Source organism: Sphaerodactylus townsendi, linkage group LG11, assembly GCF_021028975.2.
Source record: "Sphaerodactylus townsendi isolate TG3544 linkage group LG11, MPM_Stown_v2.3, whole genome shotgun sequence".
NCBI lineage: Eukaryota > Metazoa > Chordata > Lepidosauria > Squamata > Sphaerodactylidae > Sphaerodactylus > Sphaerodactylus townsendi.
Window position 1 is genome coordinate 55,319,632 of NC_059435.1, and position 20,051 is coordinate 55,339,682.

At 39.9% G+C, this 20,051-nt stretch overlaps 1 protein-coding gene across 1 annotated transcript in view; it reads left to right on the forward strand.

Moving 5' to 3' along the window:
* Nucleotides 1-20,051, forward strand: part of MALRD1 (MAM and LDL receptor class A domain containing 1) — a 268,644-nt gene that overhangs the window by 196,432 nt on the left and 52,161 nt on the right. The window contains exons 27-28 of the mRNA XM_048510491.1: nt 12,908-13,183; nt 19,734-19,859. Of these exons, the coding sequence (XP_048366448.1) occupies nt 12,908-13,183; nt 19,734-19,859 (402 nt within the window). The remainder of the gene's footprint in view (nt 1-12,907; nt 13,184-19,733; nt 19,860-20,051) is intronic.

The window sequence follows — 20,051 nt, forward strand, 5'->3', positions numbered from 1 at the left end:
TGAAATCTTCCACACAGTGAGTATACACACCAATTCCTTTATTTGCATGTGAATAAATTTGCCATCTAAGGATCATTTGTTTGACTTTTCATATTTAAGAAGAATAATTTCTGTTTGGTTGGCAATAAGCAGATGGCGATAGTGGCAGTTATGGCTGAATGACAAATGATAGCGGTATTAAAGAACATGTTCATGAATAATTTGCCACTAGTTGCACTCCTCCAATTATGACCCCTCGCAACTGCAGAACATGAGCTTGTTCGATGACTTGTTTAACACCATGTTTAAAACAATGCCTCTTTTGTCATTGATGATAAAAACTATATCTCGGGGCGGGGGTGGGGGGGGACAAATGGCATACTGATTTGTACTTAAAATGTTTGTACTGCACTTGTGAAAAACTGCACATTTAGTGGACATTTGTCATAGTTCCTGGCAACACAATTGGCATATACAATGCTCTATGCCATTTGCAGACATGATAGCAAGTATCAGATACCTGCCAGCACATGTGGCAACAGCACTCATTAACCATGACCCTCCCAAATATATGTGGTCGCCATATTGTGCAAAATGGGCAATGTATGGATAGTGTACATGTGTACAGCCTGTGAATATATGACTTGAAATGATGAATTTTCAGGGCTCTGATTTGCATCTCCTAAAGCTGAAATTCTTTGCATTTCCTTTCTCAAACAACATAGTTGGAAGGATTCGTGCACAGTTTCTGGCCTTTCCGATTTATCCCCCTTGCTGCAGCCTCCTCCTGGTCTATATCCTCCATGCTTTCCAGTGATCTCCTGAAATAGGAAAAGGAAGAGCGCAACCCCCCGCCACCCCCTGCAAATTTCTGTTTGATAGGAGGGTCCAATCTATTGATTTCCAGGGGAGAAATAAGCATGTGCTCAAGTCAACCCAGGCAGGAACATTGCTTCTGAAAGGGGCTCACAGCGGGATATTTTAAATGATGAAAGATCAGCTGTGACAGTTTGTCTATACCTTTTGCTCAAATCATTTTCAAGGATTTTTTTGTTCTTAGAGTTTCTGGAGAAGCTGACTGACCATTTACACTGGTTCAGTTGACAGTCACTTCACCTGACATCAGTGATACTGCACCACAGTGAACGATCAGTAAATCACTATCTAGATAGTGTTGAGAGACCTCTGAATTATGGATCTAGCATTGCAGCCGTTTTCTCGTTTTGGATCACTGCTCATGGCTCACTCTGCAAAAACACCCATTGGAATACATGCCTTGATCTGAATGCATTTCATTGTGCTGTGGTCTGAAACAGCACATAATGCAGGGCATAATGAAATGTAAGACAGCACATACCAACCCATGAGTGACGGCTGATTAATACCGATTGGATGTTTCCTCATTCACCTCTATTGTGAACTCAACTTTGCTATGGATCTTAGCCCACTATAAAGAATTGGGTCCGAACAAGAATCTAAAAACTATCAGTAAGAGAAAGGCTTACGAAGTCCAACTCACTAAGTGAAAACTGGCATGCACCATTTCAATTGAGTCTGGTCTTGATGTGCGATTGGGCACAGTATCATATCTATTTTGTAAAAAACTTGAAGAGTCCACTAGGAATACTGCACTTAATTACGCTTGTTATAACCAAGAAGGGAATTTGGGGAATGTTCTTTTTTTTCTGTGAAAGGGGCAGCCTCCCCAGGTACAGGCTGAAGTAAAGAAGAATCCTTAAAGCATCAATCTTAAATTCTCTCTAATACCGCCATTTTTCACTTACGCCAGCTAGCTTGCCTGCACCGACAGCTTTTAAAAACAGTGGTTATCTTTGTTCAGCAACTTCTCAACTCAAGATAAAGAAATAATATGGGAACTTGCTGCCAAGCTTTGCCTGTGATGTTCTAAACACCCATACAAGATTGCTGTTTTGCCGATTACCACTTTACCCCCTGTATATTACTTTCCAGTCTCTCTTTAATTACTTTAGGTTTCCCAGGGCAACATGTTCTAAATGGAAGCAATCACAATTTAGCTGGTTGGTAGCTCTTTGCAATAAAGCATTACCAGCTTAAATCAGTTCACTAAAGGTTCTCCCCTCCCCCCTCTTTCACAGTTGTTTTTAAATAGCTAGTCCTCATTAGACAGAGGGATTTTGCTAAACCTGGGAATATTTCTGACCATTTGCAACAAAATGTAACTTTCCAGTATAAAGCCAGTGCAAGTTCTCATCATCATTCACTATCAGTAGAGCACTACTAACCATCAACAAAACACTTTTAACTACTGATGCTGCAGAAGGATTTTCTCTTCAGCATTTGTCATGCATATTAGTGATTTGAAGTAGTCCAGTATATTTGAAATCATACTTCTGAGCCATGCACAGCTGATAGATTCCAGAACTTTGCTAACATATAACTAAGCAGAGCCAACCTGAATATAAAGAGTTAATTATAGAAGAATAAGAGAAGTGTGTGTGTGTGTGTGTGTGTGTGTGTGTGTGTGTGTGTGTGAGAGAGAGAGAGAGAGAGAGAGAGAGAGAGAGCGCTCACTTGGCTGGAGGAGGAAGTTCCAGTTAATCAGTGGGAGGTTATTTTGAACAGAAAAGAATGCTTGAAGAGTTTTTGGAGAGGCAGAGGTTGAATGAATAATTGTACTCTTGGCCGAAAGCTTTGCTTTCTGAAGGGATAGTCAGACAGGTGTGGCTGGTCTGATATGTGTTCCCTGGAAGCAGTTTAACACAGACACACACAGAGGGATACTGTTTATCTTTGGTAAAGATGTTCTGAAAGGGAGAGGTAGTGGGGCTTCCAATTCAGTCAGTACCCAAAGAGGGAACGGATTCTTCTAAGGGTCAGAAGGGAAAATCCTGATCATAATCTTGTAAGTAGGAAATAATCGTCTGGTAGCTCATCCCTGGCTGGGTGTTAGGTCAAACTGATAAAGATTTTACTTCAGGGTAAAAGTATTCACTCAAATTATCCATAGATGAAAGAGTTCTTATAACTGGTGTCTAGAGGCATACAGACTTAAAAAGAATCATAAATGCCTAAAGCTGACAGCATTTAAAAGGCCGTTTTCATATTAAGTTACTTGTAGCATGTTACTATTTTGCCAGGAACTGAGAAACATGGCCAAATCTTGTGTCTAAATTGAAACAGCAACATCACCCTGTTAATAAATGCCTGATACTGAAATTTACTTGTTTTCTCTTTGTGACAATACCATACAACTTAAATAGTTTTAATAAAAAAATTTAGTTCCTTTTTTTAAAAAAAAACTGTTCTAAAACCTCTAGTGCTAATTCATTTCTGACAAGGAATAGAGTGGGAAAATACAGTTATATTCTACAGCTTTCTGGGAAGGCCCTTAAAACTGAGGGGAAAAACCCAATTTATTGAACAAATATATTTTAATTTTAAGGATGGGACAATATTCGTATACCTTAATACCATCATGCATATGCTACACTCGTAAATTAAGGACTTAGTTCCTGAGGGCCCAAACTGATTGTCTTTTGGAGGGAAAAATTCCTTAGTGAGTCAGAAAGTGTGGGGTGCTTGCAAGAGCTTTTAATATCTGTTATTCATCATCCTAGGAAATGAAAGTATTTCTCCAAGTTGCAGTATAAAAAGTTCAGTGTTACTTTAGTTCTCATAGTTCTCAGAGCCCTTCAGGGATGGGGCGGTATAAAAGCTCAAAAAATAAAATAAATAAATAAATAGTTGAGACTTTCTCTCCATTGTCATTCTCACCATATTGACAGGCAGGAGTCCCTAGGTATAAGTTTAGTCCTTCATCCCCATTCATGGAGAAGAGCAAAATGGAAGCGAACTTCTTTCCCATGTCCTGAATGTAATTATGCTCAGACTTGCACTATAGTTTTAATAAAACACAGACTGTACTGCTCAATCTCTTTCCATAGGAATAATCCTGAGGGCTGGTTCTGGTGGGTTGTCCAGGCTGTGTGGCCGTGGTCTGATGAATTTTGTTCCTAACGTTTCGCCTGCATTTGTGGCTGGCATCTTCAGAAGTGTATCACAGAGAAAAGTCTGTTTCACACTGTGTCTAAGTGAGAAGGGAAAGTGTGAAACAGACTTTTCTCTGTGATACACCTCTGAAGATGCCAGCCACAAATGCAGGCGAAACATTAGGAACAAAATCCACCAGACCATGGCCACACAGCCCGGAAAACCCACCAGAACCAGTTGAATCCGGCCGTGAAAGCCTTCGACAATCCTGAGGGCTTTTGTTCTCCATGATGGTTGAAAAAAATGCTTGGCAATGCCTCCGCTGTCATCATAGTCCAAGCTGCAATTTTTACTTCAGTCATTTACTTTATTGGATCCAAGATTTGTAGCATTAACTCTACCCTCTCCTATGAAAACTTTGGCTGGTTGCTCACTTGCTAATGACAGTATGGTGTAACGGACTTGCCCCACCCTGAAGGGCTGGTGTGAAGCAGGCCTGCTTAAAGAGGCCTGGGTGACAGAAAAAAAGTAAGGCAGCAGGCCCTAATTTAAATAAAAGCCAGGTGATTGGTCGATGGAAGGCACTGTTGCCCCTGGCCAATGTAAAGGGGCGCTAAAACACTGCTAGATAAACAGAAAGAGCCTGTCAGACAGTTCTGTGTGGAGAGTTCTGAAGAGAACAGCTCGTATTCAGTTGAGAGCAGAGTCTGTGGAGTGACGTCTCACCGCTCTGTCTCTGGCAACTCTATTTATTTATTTATATTTGACAAGACTGCCCTTCCTCTTGTGGGCTCAGCAAACAACAAACAATGACAGCAACATAACCTGAAACAAACTAATCTCGCATGGCATTGATAAATCTAACAGGGATTAAAACAGATAAATTATCACATATTAATCATTCATGCCAATATAGAAAAGGAATATAATAAAATGGAGTAAAGGATGGGGAAGGAGGGAGGCCCACTAGATAGAGGTCCTGTCTCCAATTTCTACCTTCTGCCCTATCATTAATAGCCTTGCTCAGGTCTTGCAAACTGAGGGCCACAGCTTTCTTTATCGAGTCAATCCACCCCATGTTGGGTCTTCCTGCCTTCAACTTTTCTTAGCATTATTGTTTTTTCCAGTGACTCATAATCTCATGTGACTAAGGTATGATAGCCTCAGTTCAGTATTTTAGCTTTTAAGATGATTATTAGATTAGATAAAATTAGTTTATGCATGCTTTTCACTCCCAACAGAGAGACACTGTATGACCTATTTTTCCAAAATTATTCCATTTCCTAAACACATTCTAAAGTCACCCCACCAAATGCAGTAAAATATATATTGCTTAATTCTTATTTTTTAAGTAATAGTTTCCAGATCCACATTTGAGTATAGCTGCCTAGAATCACATTGTGACCCTGCCACATACAGTGGACTGTTAGGCTCCATTATAATGTATTTGCTGCAGTATAGTGTAGCTTGCCGCAAATAGAACTTTGTTTGGACAGTGTAAAATATAGACGGGTGATAGCATTTTAGGTTCAAGGACTTTCTTGAACACTTTGAATGACTCAGTGAATCAGGGAGCCTATCCTGTCTTATAGAACTCCGATGCTTCAAGAGCAGATGGTCTCTTGGGTAGATTGGAACTAGATTATCTATTCCTTTATAGACCAAAAGCAAGACCTTGGGCATTCACTATGTGAATTATAGGCATCAGTAGTCAGCTTAATGCTTTGGTGAATGAACTTGATGATTTACAAGCCTGTTAGGAAGCCCATAAACATTGCAAGTGACTTTGGAAATTTTGCAACAATCATTCAAATGTGATACCTGTCCTTACAGAGATGATTTTTTTCTCCTGGAAGTGAGCGGAGATGCTAACATTTTGGCATTTATTTTTGTATGTTTCTCATGAGCTTGTAGCTTTTTATCAGCCTGGGTGTTTTCAATAGCTGATGTCATTTTGACTTATTAAAATTTTTCAAAATAGCCATCAGGCATTTGCTTCAAGGCATTTTAATAAGTTTTAATAAGTGGATTCTCAGATGTTTAATCGATTAGAGAAGTCTTTAAATACTTAATACTATGTCTTCATTCCCTTTAAATTTTTAGGATGTAATTCTTAGGATTGAAATATGCAGGACTTGCTTCAAGGTAAGCCTGCTTAGGGTAAAGGAAGCTTGATGATTCATAGGTTGGGTTTCCAAATTGTATCCTATGCAAAAATCACATGTGAGCGTAGGTTCCCCTCAGTTTTTGCATAAACTGTGCATAATTCCCCAATCCTCCACCTTCGTGGCAGATGCTTATCTGGTGAACCAGATGTGTTTCTGCACTCCTACATTCCTGCTAGATGACCTTGGGCTAGTCACAGTTCTTTAGAACACTCTCAGCCCCACCTACCTCACAAGGGCCGTTTCCGCACGGAGGCGGAAGCGGCTGGGTCGGCGCCGACCCGACGACACTGGGACCGTTCACATGAACGGTCCCAGAAAGAGCTGGGATGACGGCGCCGCAGAGCGCCATTGCCCGACCGATCCGGCATGTCCCCGGGCCTCCGGCACGTCGCCGAAGGCTGAGGACAAGCCCCCCCGGCCCTGCGCGCCTTCTCCATTTAGATTTACTGATTTTATATGAGGTTGAAAGTTTATAGTTTTAACTGCTGTTAATGTTTCTGGGTTTGTTGTTTGTGCTTAAGATGCCCTGGGTATCTGAGTAGACAGGCAAGACTTCCTGGGTCATTCTCATCACAAACAAACTTCGTGGTGTCTGAATGTAGTCTTTCCAGAATATTAAATTTCAGTCAGTGAAACAAGCCAGGTCCATTCAGCATCACTCAAAGGTAAACATTAGCATAGGTATGATTACAGAGAAAGGGCGGATAGTATACTGTTGGGAACAAAAGCATAAAAAATGAGTGTAAATTAACTTTAGAATGTGTTACTCTCCCAGTATTTTCTAAACAAAAAATTCAAAATTTTATTTGTACTACATATGAATATTTATTACATCCTTTGTGCTCAAGGAAACAAATTTCACCTCAGTGTATTTTCTAGTTGGATACATAAAGAGCATGACTCTTAACAAAATTTAATGCTGCAGGAAGAACTGAATCATTAATCTTAGTGAAAGATTACAATGAAAAGTACTGTTAAAACTGAGGTTTTATTATGTTAATTATTTACTATCTTTATTGTATTTATTCTTATTTACTTTGCTGTAAATACTTTGAAAATGTTCTGTAAACATAATGTATTCCCACACATTTCTAAGGTATTAAGTTTGAATTTACACTAGATTAAAGAGGGAAGGGATTTTATCAACTCGGCCTGATGCCTCAAATAGCAAAACCACCACTTTTCTCTCTTCATCATATTAATACCTCCATCCTGTGCACCTTTATATGTGTGTCTTTCTATTGATTTATTTTCTAAAACTTCCTACCAAATAATGTTGCTTTGATCCTTGCCTTAATCCCTATTTAAATTGACCTCCCTTGAGTTCTGCATTCAAAGACTGAGGTGTCACAAAGGCATAAATACTTAGACCTTATTTCTGCCAAGGATTTAAGTACTCTCATTATTCAAGATAATGAGGGTGACTTTTTCAGAACTACAAAAATGGGCACTTTGGCGGGAATCAAAAAGGGAATTAAACAGCAATAATTAACTCTTTTACTCTAGAGTAATGACATTAAGTCAACTGTACCTTTCCAGAGCAAAGTAGTTAGCCAACTGCAATTAAAGTTCTGTTAGAGTCAAAGAATTATGAACTTGAAATATCTGAACTTGGAATCCTAGGATAAATAACGCCAAATCTAACATGAACCAAGACTGCAAAACCCAGACAAGAAATTGACATAGGTGGTCTCATCTACAAATCTGAAAAAGAACTCAAAAGACAAAATTATGTTATTGTTTATTTTTATTTAATCAGTCACTGATTACAGTCATAGGCCAGCAGAATAAAATATATATTAACAGGGTGGTTTTAGAAATATATACATTATATTTCATTAAAGGGCCTTTCCCCACTTACCTTAAGCCCCGTTTACTCAAGGCTTCAAGTAGTCTTGGGGTCCCCTGGCTTACTCCTCTACGACAGGGCGCGGCGACAGGCGCAGCGCCTTGACAGCTGCCGCTATTAAGCCCCTCGGCGTGTAGCGGCATCCCTAGCAGGTCTTGTAAAGAAGCAGCGCCTCTTTGATGACCCTCTATGCAGAGTGCTGAAGGTCAGCGGGGGACGCCCGGGCGCACGGCATAGGGAGGATCCCGGGGAGTGGGGAAAGGCCCGAAGTTGTTTTATTTATTACATACAAGGAGCTCCAGGCAGCACTTTTCCTGCCTCCAGTTTCTATACTTGTGAGGTACTAGGCTGAGAAATAGTGGCTGATTCCGCATGGGCCAAAAACAGTGGTGTGAAAATGGTGTAAACCCTTTTACACTATTTTAAACCCTTTTACACTGTTTTCACACCACTGTTTTTGGCCCATGCGGAATTCAGCCAGTGATTGGCCCAAGAGCACTCAGTGAGTTTCATGGCGAAGTGAGGTTTAAGCTGAGTTTCCCTCTACATCTTTGTGTACAAAAACATATTCTAGTTGAAGAAATCCTATTTGCCTATTTTGTATATTATGCCACAGATCCAATAGTCCATCAGTGGAAGGAAACTGAATTTCCCTTCTCCTAGCATAGAGTTGTCAACCCATGAGTGGTGGCTGGAGATCTTTGGAGAGTACAACTGATCTCCAGACAACAATTAGTTCACCATAAAAAAATGGAAGATGGACTCTATGGCACAATACACTGTTGAGACCTTTTCCTTCCCAAATCCCACCCTCCTTTGGCTCCATTCCCCAAATCTCCAGATATTTCCCAACCAGGAGCTGGCAACCCTATCCCAGCAGTCCTTTCTACCCCAGAAGATATTTCCTGGAGTCAAAGGATGCTGGAGGACAATAGCCATTCAGGTTGAGAAAGGAAAACAACAATGAGGACTGATAAGAGAGCAAGTTCTTTCTAGTCCTTCCTTCAACAGTGGGGCACTTGTGTGTGTGAGAGAGAGAAGGATGAAGTCACCCTTTTCCTGATCAGCCCATTCTGCACAAGCCCCTAAAAACATTTTGCCAACATTTTCAAAACCCCTCATTTGTCCCCACTTGTTCCCACAAAAACATGTCCTGGCTGCTATTTTGTGGTTGTTCTGTTTTTTATTTTAACTTCTTCTGAGATTCATAGCTACAAAGCTTCAAAGCCTCATGCTGCGGTTTTCTAGGGGTTATATCTGCATAGACACAACTTCCTGAAATTTTAGAAGAACTGATGAAAATACATTGAGATGGTTTGTGCGAGCTCAAAAAATAGTACCGATGAGGAAGTTCACAGACTGCAGAGAGGCATGGGGAACATTTTAAAGAGAGGCGCACAGCAAGCATATTTTGAAAATGTTTCAACAAAGAACAGCATGCAAAAAAAAACCATTTTCAGGCAGGAAATACAACTTTTTGGGCTCCATGGAAGAAACATTTTATTTCTTTCTTCAAAACATTTTATTTGGTTTGTGCAGAAAGGGCCATCCCCACTGCTGATCCCTGCTCCAGTCTAGAGGGCCATATGAATCCCACAACCAAAGGAGTTGTCTTTTGGGGAATGGGGGGGGGGCACAGAAGGGACTTCTAGGAGAAAAAAAATACAGCAGAAATCCTCTTGATAGCTCATTCGATGTTCTGCATCTGTTTTAGCAACTTTTGCAGAAAGCCTGGACGGAGCATAGGAGGCATGTATTGACAAAGGCTTTCACGGCCAGATTCAACTGGTTTTGGTGGGTTTTCTGGGCTATGTGGCCATGGTCTGGTGGATCTTGTTCCTAATGTTTCACCTGCATCTGTGGCTGGCATCTTCAGAGGTGTATGCTCTGAAGGTGCCAGCCACAGATGCAGGCGAAACATTAGGAGCAAGATCCACCAGACCATGGCCACATAGCCCAGAAAACCCACCACAACCATAGGAAGCAAGTTTTTACCTGACTACCTGATGTTTTCTTCTTAGATGACACCCAAGCTTTTAGAACTTCGGCTTTTAAAAATAGTCCCCTATCTAAAGCAAACCTCCCTACTTGCAGAAAATATGCAAATCTGCCCCCACTATGTTGTTTTTTTTACTTACAGTGTTTCATTTTTAATACCAAGGGCCATTGTAACCTCAGCTTGTGGGTTCTGTGGGGCAGTACTTGGAATGAGTTGCAACAACAATTTTTAAACAACAAAATAGTTTACTTTTCTTTACAATTTACACTTTTAAAACATCAACATTTAACGTTACAATTCAAGGTCCTGTTCAGGTTGCATTACAAGTCCTTCTATTTACAGTCTACTGATATTGCCAAGTCCAAATTCTTCTTTGCAAGTTGGCTGGCTCCTGAAGACTCCAAGGGCTTGATGAACAGGTTGCAACATGATGAAGGTCTCCAGGAGAACTCTCACCCATTACAACCACAAAAGAAACCCTGAAACAATAAACTCCAACATTTACAACATAGCAAAAACAAACAACTACCTTCCCAGTAGTTCCCAACAATATTGCAATTACCTTAACAAGGTGTTAAGGGCTTATAGAAATCAAGGTCCGAGTCTGGTAGCCTTGTCTTCTGCAAAGAGCTCTTTCAGACTTTCTGCTGCTCTGAGTCTCCACCCCCTTACTGGGTCAACCCATTCTGGGCCAATCCATTCTGGGCATGGGGGTTACACCATCTTAAACTGTGTTCTTCTCTCCCTGCTGTATGAGGTGGAGCAATCCTGATGTTCTGTGAGTGCAGATTCTGCTTCAGAGCTGACATACATTACAGAGAACCTTCGAGAGTCATACTTCTTTAACTGCTGCTACAATTTGTGATTTGGGACCTGTATATCTCACTCATGATGAGATCCATGATTCCCACTTTGCGCATTATGGCAGAAGCAGAGAGCACTGAGAATGACTGTCAGTTAAGTGTTGTTTAGAAGCTGAAGACTAATTTCTCCCATGGTTTTATGTGGCATTAACCCAAGTCTCTGACTCCAGAAATATTCAGAAAACCAATCTGTGTGTATTTTGCAGAGAAAAACATATCAAAGATAGTTGCATCTTCCATTTTTTATCAGTAAGCTAAATTCACCACTATACTTGAGAATAGTTCTATAGATACGTTGCCCTCAAAGCACAGGAGTTATGGGGACGATTATGGTGTTTGGAGTACTTAAATATATCCATTAGGCATGGTAACATTGTCATCTTGTTAATTTTATTAAAAATATGTATATTCTCATGTCATAAGACAGCTTATGTATCACATTTTAAAACGTGTAAAAGTATGTGGGTGAAATGGGTGATGGAAATATTTGTACTAGAATTGTACTAGAAGATATTCAATAAAACTGGTGTGCAATAAATTCAGAGAGATAAAAAGAAAGTACATCTCTACACAGCACACAATTAATTTATGGAATTCCTTGCCATAATATACAGTGGAGTTTGCCTGGCTTTTAAACGTGACAGGACAAACTCAGGGAGGACATAGATTTTCCAATGGATAAATTGAACCTTCATGTTCAGAGGGAAGATCCATTTGCAAGATGCTGTACTAGAGATCTGACTCAGCAAAGCTATCTTTTGTTCTTTGTGAGATCTGATTAGGGCTCTGTCCCTGTTTTTGGTGTGTATGTGTGTTTAAACTGTACACACATATATAGGCCCAGTAATATTCAAAAATATAAATCTAATTAGCAGCTGGTAGGGATAAACAAGGGATTTTATCATATAATTCCTTCTGTTTTCATAGGTAAAGAAGGTGCTTATGGAAGCTTTGCGCACGGCCAAGGCAATCAAAAGTATTTTCTTCAAGTAGCTGCCACCATCACAGTCAAAAAGCACTCTGAACATGTTTAGAGGCATTGTTTCTCATCAGGTTCTTGTTCAGTTGGGTCTGAATCCAGGACTGTCTCATTCTCCAAGTTCAGGCTTCCTTTTAGTTGGGCAAGTGCTGCCTGTTCTCCTTGCCCGTTTGTCAGAGCTCCTCTGCATCTCAGTGCTAGGGTCATCTCTGTAGGAACTTGGGTGGATTGGCTTCTCCTGCTGAGCATGCTGCTGAGAGCTGGCTGGGCTCCTGGGTATACTTGACCAAGGCTACAACCTGCTGCAACCTAAGAGACAATTTCTCCAGCCTCAGGGCCCGCTTGCTAAGTGTGCCTTTGGTGGGGGTTGCAGTATCCTGGGGTAAGTGCAGGGGTGGAGGCGTCAACCCTTGACATTTTCTTAGGACCAAAGAAGGGGGGGAAGAGAAATAATGTTTTATAATATCTCTATTGTCCTGACAAAAAGGTTGGACTTCCTTATGTTCCCTAATATCCATCTTCTCTGCCCACCATTATGTGGCTGACATCCATCCAGATAAAGTGACTTTTTTCTCAGTCAGAAAGCGCTTAGAACATGGTCTGAAGCTTTGTTTTCTTAGGACCTGGCAAGTGTGTGTTTTGGATGGATGGCACAAAAACACAAAGACAAATCTGGCCAGTGAGCATTTTTACTCACTGGCGCAACTAAAAAGGCCACCTTGCAATAGTCAGTTTTGCAGGTTTTCTTTCACTCAGGCCATACTGCAAAAATACATTCAAAACACAGGTCATTTTATGTGGTGAATAAAGCATCAGCAATCATGGGCAGCAAAGTAGGTTCCATTTTCAAATGTATTATTCGCAAGGATTTGCAACATCACTTCACAAAATGAAATCTGAGACAAATATTAGGCAGACGTTTTAATGTGCAATTTAAAAGCATATCAAACAGCTTTAAAACATCTGCATGATCAAACTCTGCAAGCCCATCATTTGCCATACAAGTGTTTCATCTTAATGAATTCATGTAAATCTACACATGTGGGATTTATACGAAATCAAAGTACTGACGTTTTAATCCATATCCTCTCTCTGTAGGATCAGTTGCACCACAGCCTCCGACCTGCCCCAGTGACCAATTCACTTGCATGTACATGAAACAGTGTGTGCCTCTGCCTGTGAAATGTGACCACGTGGAGGACTGTGTGGATGGATCTGATGAAATAACCTGCCGTACTGAACAACCAACCACAGAACCGCCAAGCCTTTGCAAAGATACAGAGTTCCAATGTGCTAACCAACTATGTATCCCATCCCTCTTTAGATGTGATGGTGTGACCGATTGTAATTTAAATGAAGATGAAGCCAATTGTCGTAAGTTTTACACATTTGTATAGCTGCACGTGAGATGCAAAGTACAATAATTCTATTGGTAATATTTCATCTAATTAAAACTAGTATAATTTGATAAAGTAAATTGAAGATATTATATATAAGGCATGCTTGGTATGCTCTGGGAGATTCCCTGTGTAGCACGAACAACTTATTGATCCTTTAATAGGCACAGGGGTTTACTAGCTCATGGTCTCTATCATATAATGATATGTATGCATTCACAATTTCTTCCACCACTCCTCTACAGCATACTGATTCTCTCTACATCCTTTTGAGCTGTTCTTCCATTGAAGTGAATTAGAAGGTGGTTGAAGAAAGGGATTCAATCTGCTCATGATTCATCAGGGTAGTGCAGGAAAGTAAACACTACTATGTAGTTTAGTTCTTCAGACTTTGTATTGTATCAGCTTGAATGCTCTTACAGGACAACCAGAGCCACACTGGGAAAAAGACAGCTTCCCTTCCTCCCCTCTCTTGATATAGTCTTCTGTGCTCTCTGGAATCAGGTCCCTTTTCATCAGTCTATCCTCAAGAACATGATTGGAGTTGAAACAGAGGGCTGCGGTGGGTTAAGAGTATCAGTAAAAATATCCCTTTCCCCTTTTTGTGAGCAGAAATGCCTTCCACAAGTAGACATACTGCACTACCTTGACAATTTTCAGTCAGTCAGTCAATCATTTTTATTTACAGTTAGTGACCAGTATAGAATAATCCACACAAATACTATGCCAATACATTACAACGTCCTAGGCCTCTGGGCAAGGCTCGAATTGTAATGAAAGGCCAACAACCAGCTCAAGAACTGGCAGCTGTGATATTAAACAAAATTAAATAATAATAACAACAACATAAAATAGCATCCTATAATTTAACTATCATTGTATCCTTTATTGTAAATCTCCTGTCTGTACCAAAGGACACTCAAATTCTTTTTTGGGGCTTTGAGTCCCAAATTGCATCAAGTGAAAAGTCTTTTCCTAGAGAACAAGATAGGCAGAGAAAAATACAGTCTCTGGAGATAAAATGTAACTCGAGAGTGAAAAGTGAAGCAATCAGAAAATCTATCACTCATTTTTTTCAAACCCCCTCATCACCCCCACTGTTGCCACCACAAAATTCTTGCCACACGTGATTTAAAGATTTGTGTACACAGGCAGTTTCTGGCCATGCTGACTGAACAGCTTGATAGTTGGATATATATGTTAATGTTGCATTATAGCTATTAATATGGTGGATTTTATGTCCTGTTCTATCCTGCAGAAGCATGAAATTATTCTATGCTGTTTCAAATGCTGTTCTTAGCTAGTCCTTCTGCCTATGAATTCTAGCAAATATAAATAAATCTTACTTGTTTATTGTTTTTAAAGAAAATATATTTTAAAACCAGGGTGTTTTTTTTAAAAAAAACATGCACATAATATGTGTAGCATATAGCCTAACTGCTTGTAGCAAAACTGAGAAATTATTTCTGTATCCGTTATACTGCAATCAAAAGGATTTGAGCTGTATTCCTATAAACCGTGAAATGTAGACAAATGGCTAAGGGATACATTCTTTAAGGACTGAAATCTTTTTCTCCCCACAGTACAAACAAGAGTAGTTGCACCTGTGAAAACTAATTAGCATTCATGATCATACATATATTTAATATCAACATCATGAAACATTAATATGCAATGTTAATTGTCTCTCACAAAAGTCAGTTTTAACTACCATGGAACCTGGACCATATATACTATTCATTAACTGCAAAGCAGTAAATGCAACTTTAAAGGAAAAGTAGAAATATTTAAATGGCCACTGAATTCCAGGAGTTATAGTTAAAAGCCTTCACTTAATGATTCATGCAGAGAATAAAAGGGACTTGGATATGTTACTCCAAGCTATTATTACTGTGATGTTATATTTTCACCACTGGACTCTTATCTCTAAAAAAAAACCTACAGAAGCATTTGCACAGAATGCAAGAGGAATACAGTGGGAATTTTGCCTTCTAAATTTGCACGGAAATTCTAACTTCTGGCATAGAAATTATTTTTATGAATCCCTTAGCCTGAATTATCCCATATAACAATGGCTCCCAACCTCAAGGCAGGGAAGAATTACAAAAGATCTCCAGACTACATGGACTGTATGGTATCACATAGCAGATAGCTTCCTCCCCTCCCTAGGCTCACCCACCCCAGACAGTGCCCCCAAATACCTAAGACTTCCCCACCACAGAGTTGGCAACCCTACATAACCCAGAGCCCTTCGGGGATTGGGCGGTATATTAAGTCAAATAAATAATAATAATAATAAAACTAGTATAAATGTCTAAACCAGTGTTAATGGTTAATACAAAGGAGGAGGTTTCTACATGCTGAATTGATGAACATTGCAGAGTTCTGAGGAGGCAGCGGATGCTTTGATCTTGAGTGACCACCACAGTTATTGTTATTGAGAATGAGCAATCTAGATACAAGATGTAATCTAAAGAACACTTCGATGGGAGTAAGCCCCACTGAGTGAAATGGGGTTTACTTCCAAGTAAACCTCCTACAGACTACTCATAATTTCTGCTGGGTTTGAGAACCCCTGTAGGCAACTAAGATGACATGATACACAAGTTATCACCATGTCACTGTGCTGTATCACAGTAAGAAAACAAGCATAATATTTTTTATTTGGACTAATACATAAAAGATATGGAAGAGAACCAATTTTAAGAAATATTGTATTTTTAAGAAACGTCATCCCCTACATTTCTTAGGAACTTCAATGGGTTCAAAATGACTGTTGTCTTGTTTGTAGACTGGGTTCAATCACAAGGGGCACATTAAGCCAGCTTGAATTCAGTTTCTGCTACCTCAGTTCAAAGTGCTAGTTATTACCTTTAGATCCCTAAGCTGTTTGGTTCTAAGATACCTCAAGTACCACCTTTTTTGACCTAATTCTAACCATTTACTGGCTGTTGTGGGTTTTGCAACAATACATCTAACCACTTAGGACAGTAGGATAGACCTATTCTGTTAGCCACTTATGCTCAAAATTCAGCAGACAGATATTATGCTGGACAGGGTCTTGTTGGTCAAGGCATCAGCACTTTTGAACTCTCTGGCCATTTCTGCACAGCCAGCTGAGCGGGGGTGCATTGCCATAGATGTTGATACACCTCCTGGAACTGTTCACATGGACAGTCCCACTGGGTGCGCAGCCAACGGCGCAGCCTTCGCACAGGCTGCACCGTCCCCAAACGACTCTTACCTTCTCCTGGTTTCTGCTGCGTTGTGAAGGCCAGAGAACACACACACCCTCCGTGGCCAGAGCGATGGCTCTGGAATCGGAGGCCAGGAAGCATGTCCCCTGACCTCCACAATGCGACAGAAGCCAGGAGAAGTTAAGAGCTATTTGGGAAAGGCAGGGGGACAACGCCACCTTCCTCCCGCTGCCATTCGCATGGCAGTGGGTGGAAGACGCTGCTTTTGGAAAACACAGCGTTTTCAAAAGCGGCATTTTTGCGCCGCTTGGCCAGCACGAGCACAGCACTGCTGCTATGTAGCAGCACTTGCTGTGTGAACAGTAACCCAGGGGCGGTGTTTTTACCGTCCCTGGGGCACTGTTATTGGGTTGTGTGGAAACAGCCTCTCGCTTGAAATGTCCATCAAAGTTTTAGAAAGCTTGTCGAAACCATTCTGTTTTATCAAGCATTTGGGCTGAACTGATAACAGTGGCCACTCAGCTTTCTCAAGATTTTATCCTGTCTTTTAGTATTGGACCCATATTGGTTACTGGATTATTCTGTTGTTATTGGAGCTTGACTAGTTGTCTGTTGTTTTGTATTTTATTAGTTTTATTGTATTTGATTATCAAATTGTTGTTCTAAGTTGTGTTGTAAAACTCCTTTGGTAGTTTTTAGTGGAAGCCAAGATATAATTTTTGGAATACATTTGCAGATCCCATGCATAGTGTTACCTTTTAAAGATGTTAATAACTATTCGATAATAAGTAGTTCCTCTCTGTAAACCTCTCTGTAAAACATTACACAGATGGAGAAGAGGAAATCATAAATGTAAAACATTCTATTTTTCTGACAAAAATGTGTCCCAGTTTCTTTTCTGCAGATAGGCTACAACTAATCACAAAGAAATGAATGTTTTTGAGGCTTATACCATGTACCTTTAAACAAAGGGTGGCTTCACACCATTTTGCCCCCACTGAATGATAACTTCTTCTACACAATATGGTCTTGGCTCTAATGAACATGATCAGTTCCTATTCATCAAACCAACTGAAGTTTTAAATAAAACTCAACCGGTTGTCATAAAATTGAGCTAATTGAACTAATCCAGTTTGAACATGAATTACTTGTACAAATCGAAAGTCCAAGAGATTAATGTATTAAATTCTGTAGTATGTGGCTAACGCTGTTCACTCAAGCAGTTTAATTTACCTCAATGCACTCTGTGTTGAAAATTTGTTAGAAACTCTGAGATGTGACATTGTAGGATGACAACTGATCACAAACCATGGTCAGAATAACTGCAACATTCTTCAATTCATGTTCACTAATTTTCCTCTGTAAATTCAATGCTTATATTTTTTTTTAGAATGCACTTTGCAAATGGAAGAATAATGTTATAATTACGTTTCAAGTTTGTTAATGGGCTATACTGTCAATTAATTTGAAAACCTTTTTGTTTCCATTCCATACATCAAAACCTAATATGTGCCATGTAGATAGGAAATTAAATTTCTAATAATAATGAAGCCCCAATCTCTAATGTGCTTTTTTTGTAATTCAGAAAACGTAATGTGGAATTTAGATGCATTGATATTCCAAATGCATGAATAAATAATTTAACTGTTGTTAGTGAAATTGATTGTTAGATTTGGTACACTTGCTCTTGTGGATGTGGAAGGCACAATCTTTATGCATATCCCATATATTTCATGCAAAGGGGTGCACTGAATTCCTACAAACTCTGGAGAGGAGTCAGTGATATTAAAGGATACCACAAAGGGCTTGACCCAGCCACTGTTAGGCGTGTTTAATCCCACTGATTTCAGTTGGGAATATTTAAGTATATGTTTATTTTTATTTACTTACTTACTTTGTTTATAGGCCATCCTTTCCCTTGAGGGCTCAGGGTGGCTTCCAACATAGGATAACAATAAAATCTACACAAACTATCAATATAAAACGTGTAACAATGTAATATAATTCCATCCAGATGGCGTTAAAAATTCAACAGATTAAAATCAGATAAATCTTCTATACTGCTATTTCCTGCTCTCGGTGCTGCATGCACTGAGGGTGTGCGACTTAGAGTATGTAATTCTGCTTAGGATAACACTACAAATATAAGGTTAATCTATCCACTGAAAGAATCTCAGCTATGAAGTGTTTAATAGGATGGAAATTCTTCTTCATGCACCTGCACAATGATCAATTTGTGCCCATATCGCAAATATGAGTGCAAGATTTTTCAGAATTAGAAAACATATTGGAGCATAGGAATGATTACCAAACACATGTCCCAAGGATGTGCGTTTGGCCTCAATCAGAGCCAAGGCCTTCTCTGCTCTGACTCCAGGAACTCTCTGTCAGCTGACATCCGGGCTGTGTGAGACCTTAAACAGTTCTATAGGGCCTAAAAACAGAGATGTTCCCCTGGGCCTTTGGCTGAGGTCATGCATTTATTCTGATTCCATCTGCTGGCCTCCCAACAGCTAGCCACCTATGCGTTATATTAACTGGCATCGCCCCTCTTTGTTGAGAAATTCTGCTTCATACTCAGACAATGAGGTCTGGGTCAAAACAGACTGGTTTGTTATCATAGGTCTAAGTTGTTGGTTTGCCATCTGAAACTGATTTTACATGTGATTCCATGGAATTGAATATTTTAATTATGTTTGTACACCGTCATGAGTCCAATCTTGGCCGGGAAGGGCAGGATAGAAATCTAATAAAAATAGAACAAATAAAAATGTGCATATTCAGAAGCAAGTTGTGGTACAAATTCATATTTAAATACATTGCTTTGAAGTAGGGTCTGAAGAGGAACAGGTGAACTCTTCTGGAGAACCAGGTTTGATTCCCCACTCCTCCACCTGAGTGGTGGACTCTTATCTTGTTTCCCTGCTCCTACTCATGAAGCTTGCTGGGTAACCTTGGGCTAGTCACTGTTATTCAAAACTCTCTCAGCCCCACCTACCTCACAGGGGTCTGTTGTGGGGAGAGGAAGGGAAAGAAGTTTGTAAGTTGCCTTGAGTCTCCTTACAGGAGAAGAAAGGCAGGGTATAAATCCAAAGTCATCTTAATATGTTGGATGAATAAATAAGCTGTATTTCTTATTTCATGATGGTATGTGGTTTTGAATGTTCATTATAATTAATAATCTTTGTTTTATGTTTTCTCTGTGTTTTATTTTGGAAGCCACCTTGCACAGCTCCTCCGGAGAGGTGGCATTTTTTCTAAACAACTAAATAAATACGTTTCATAACAGGCACCTTTTTACTAACTATCTTGTATCTCTCTTTCATCCAGCCATTAAAGATTGCTTCAATGGGTCTTTGTTGTGTCCCTCAACTAATACCTGTATTCCAGTTTCCCAGCGCTGCAATGGTATTGTAGACTGCATTGATTTCTTCCTTGATGAATCTAGCTGTTCAGGTAATCTGCTAGTTTTAAATCAAAATCTAATTCACCATAGAGGCTGGCATGTTTATTTCTCCTGTAGAAAATTAATAAAATACACAGGGCTTATGGGGTAAAATGTGTTCAGATTTCCCACAGGAACACTTACAGTGCAGTCCTGAGGGCAGTGAGGCAAAACTGCTGAGGAGGCCGTGTGAACCTAGTGCT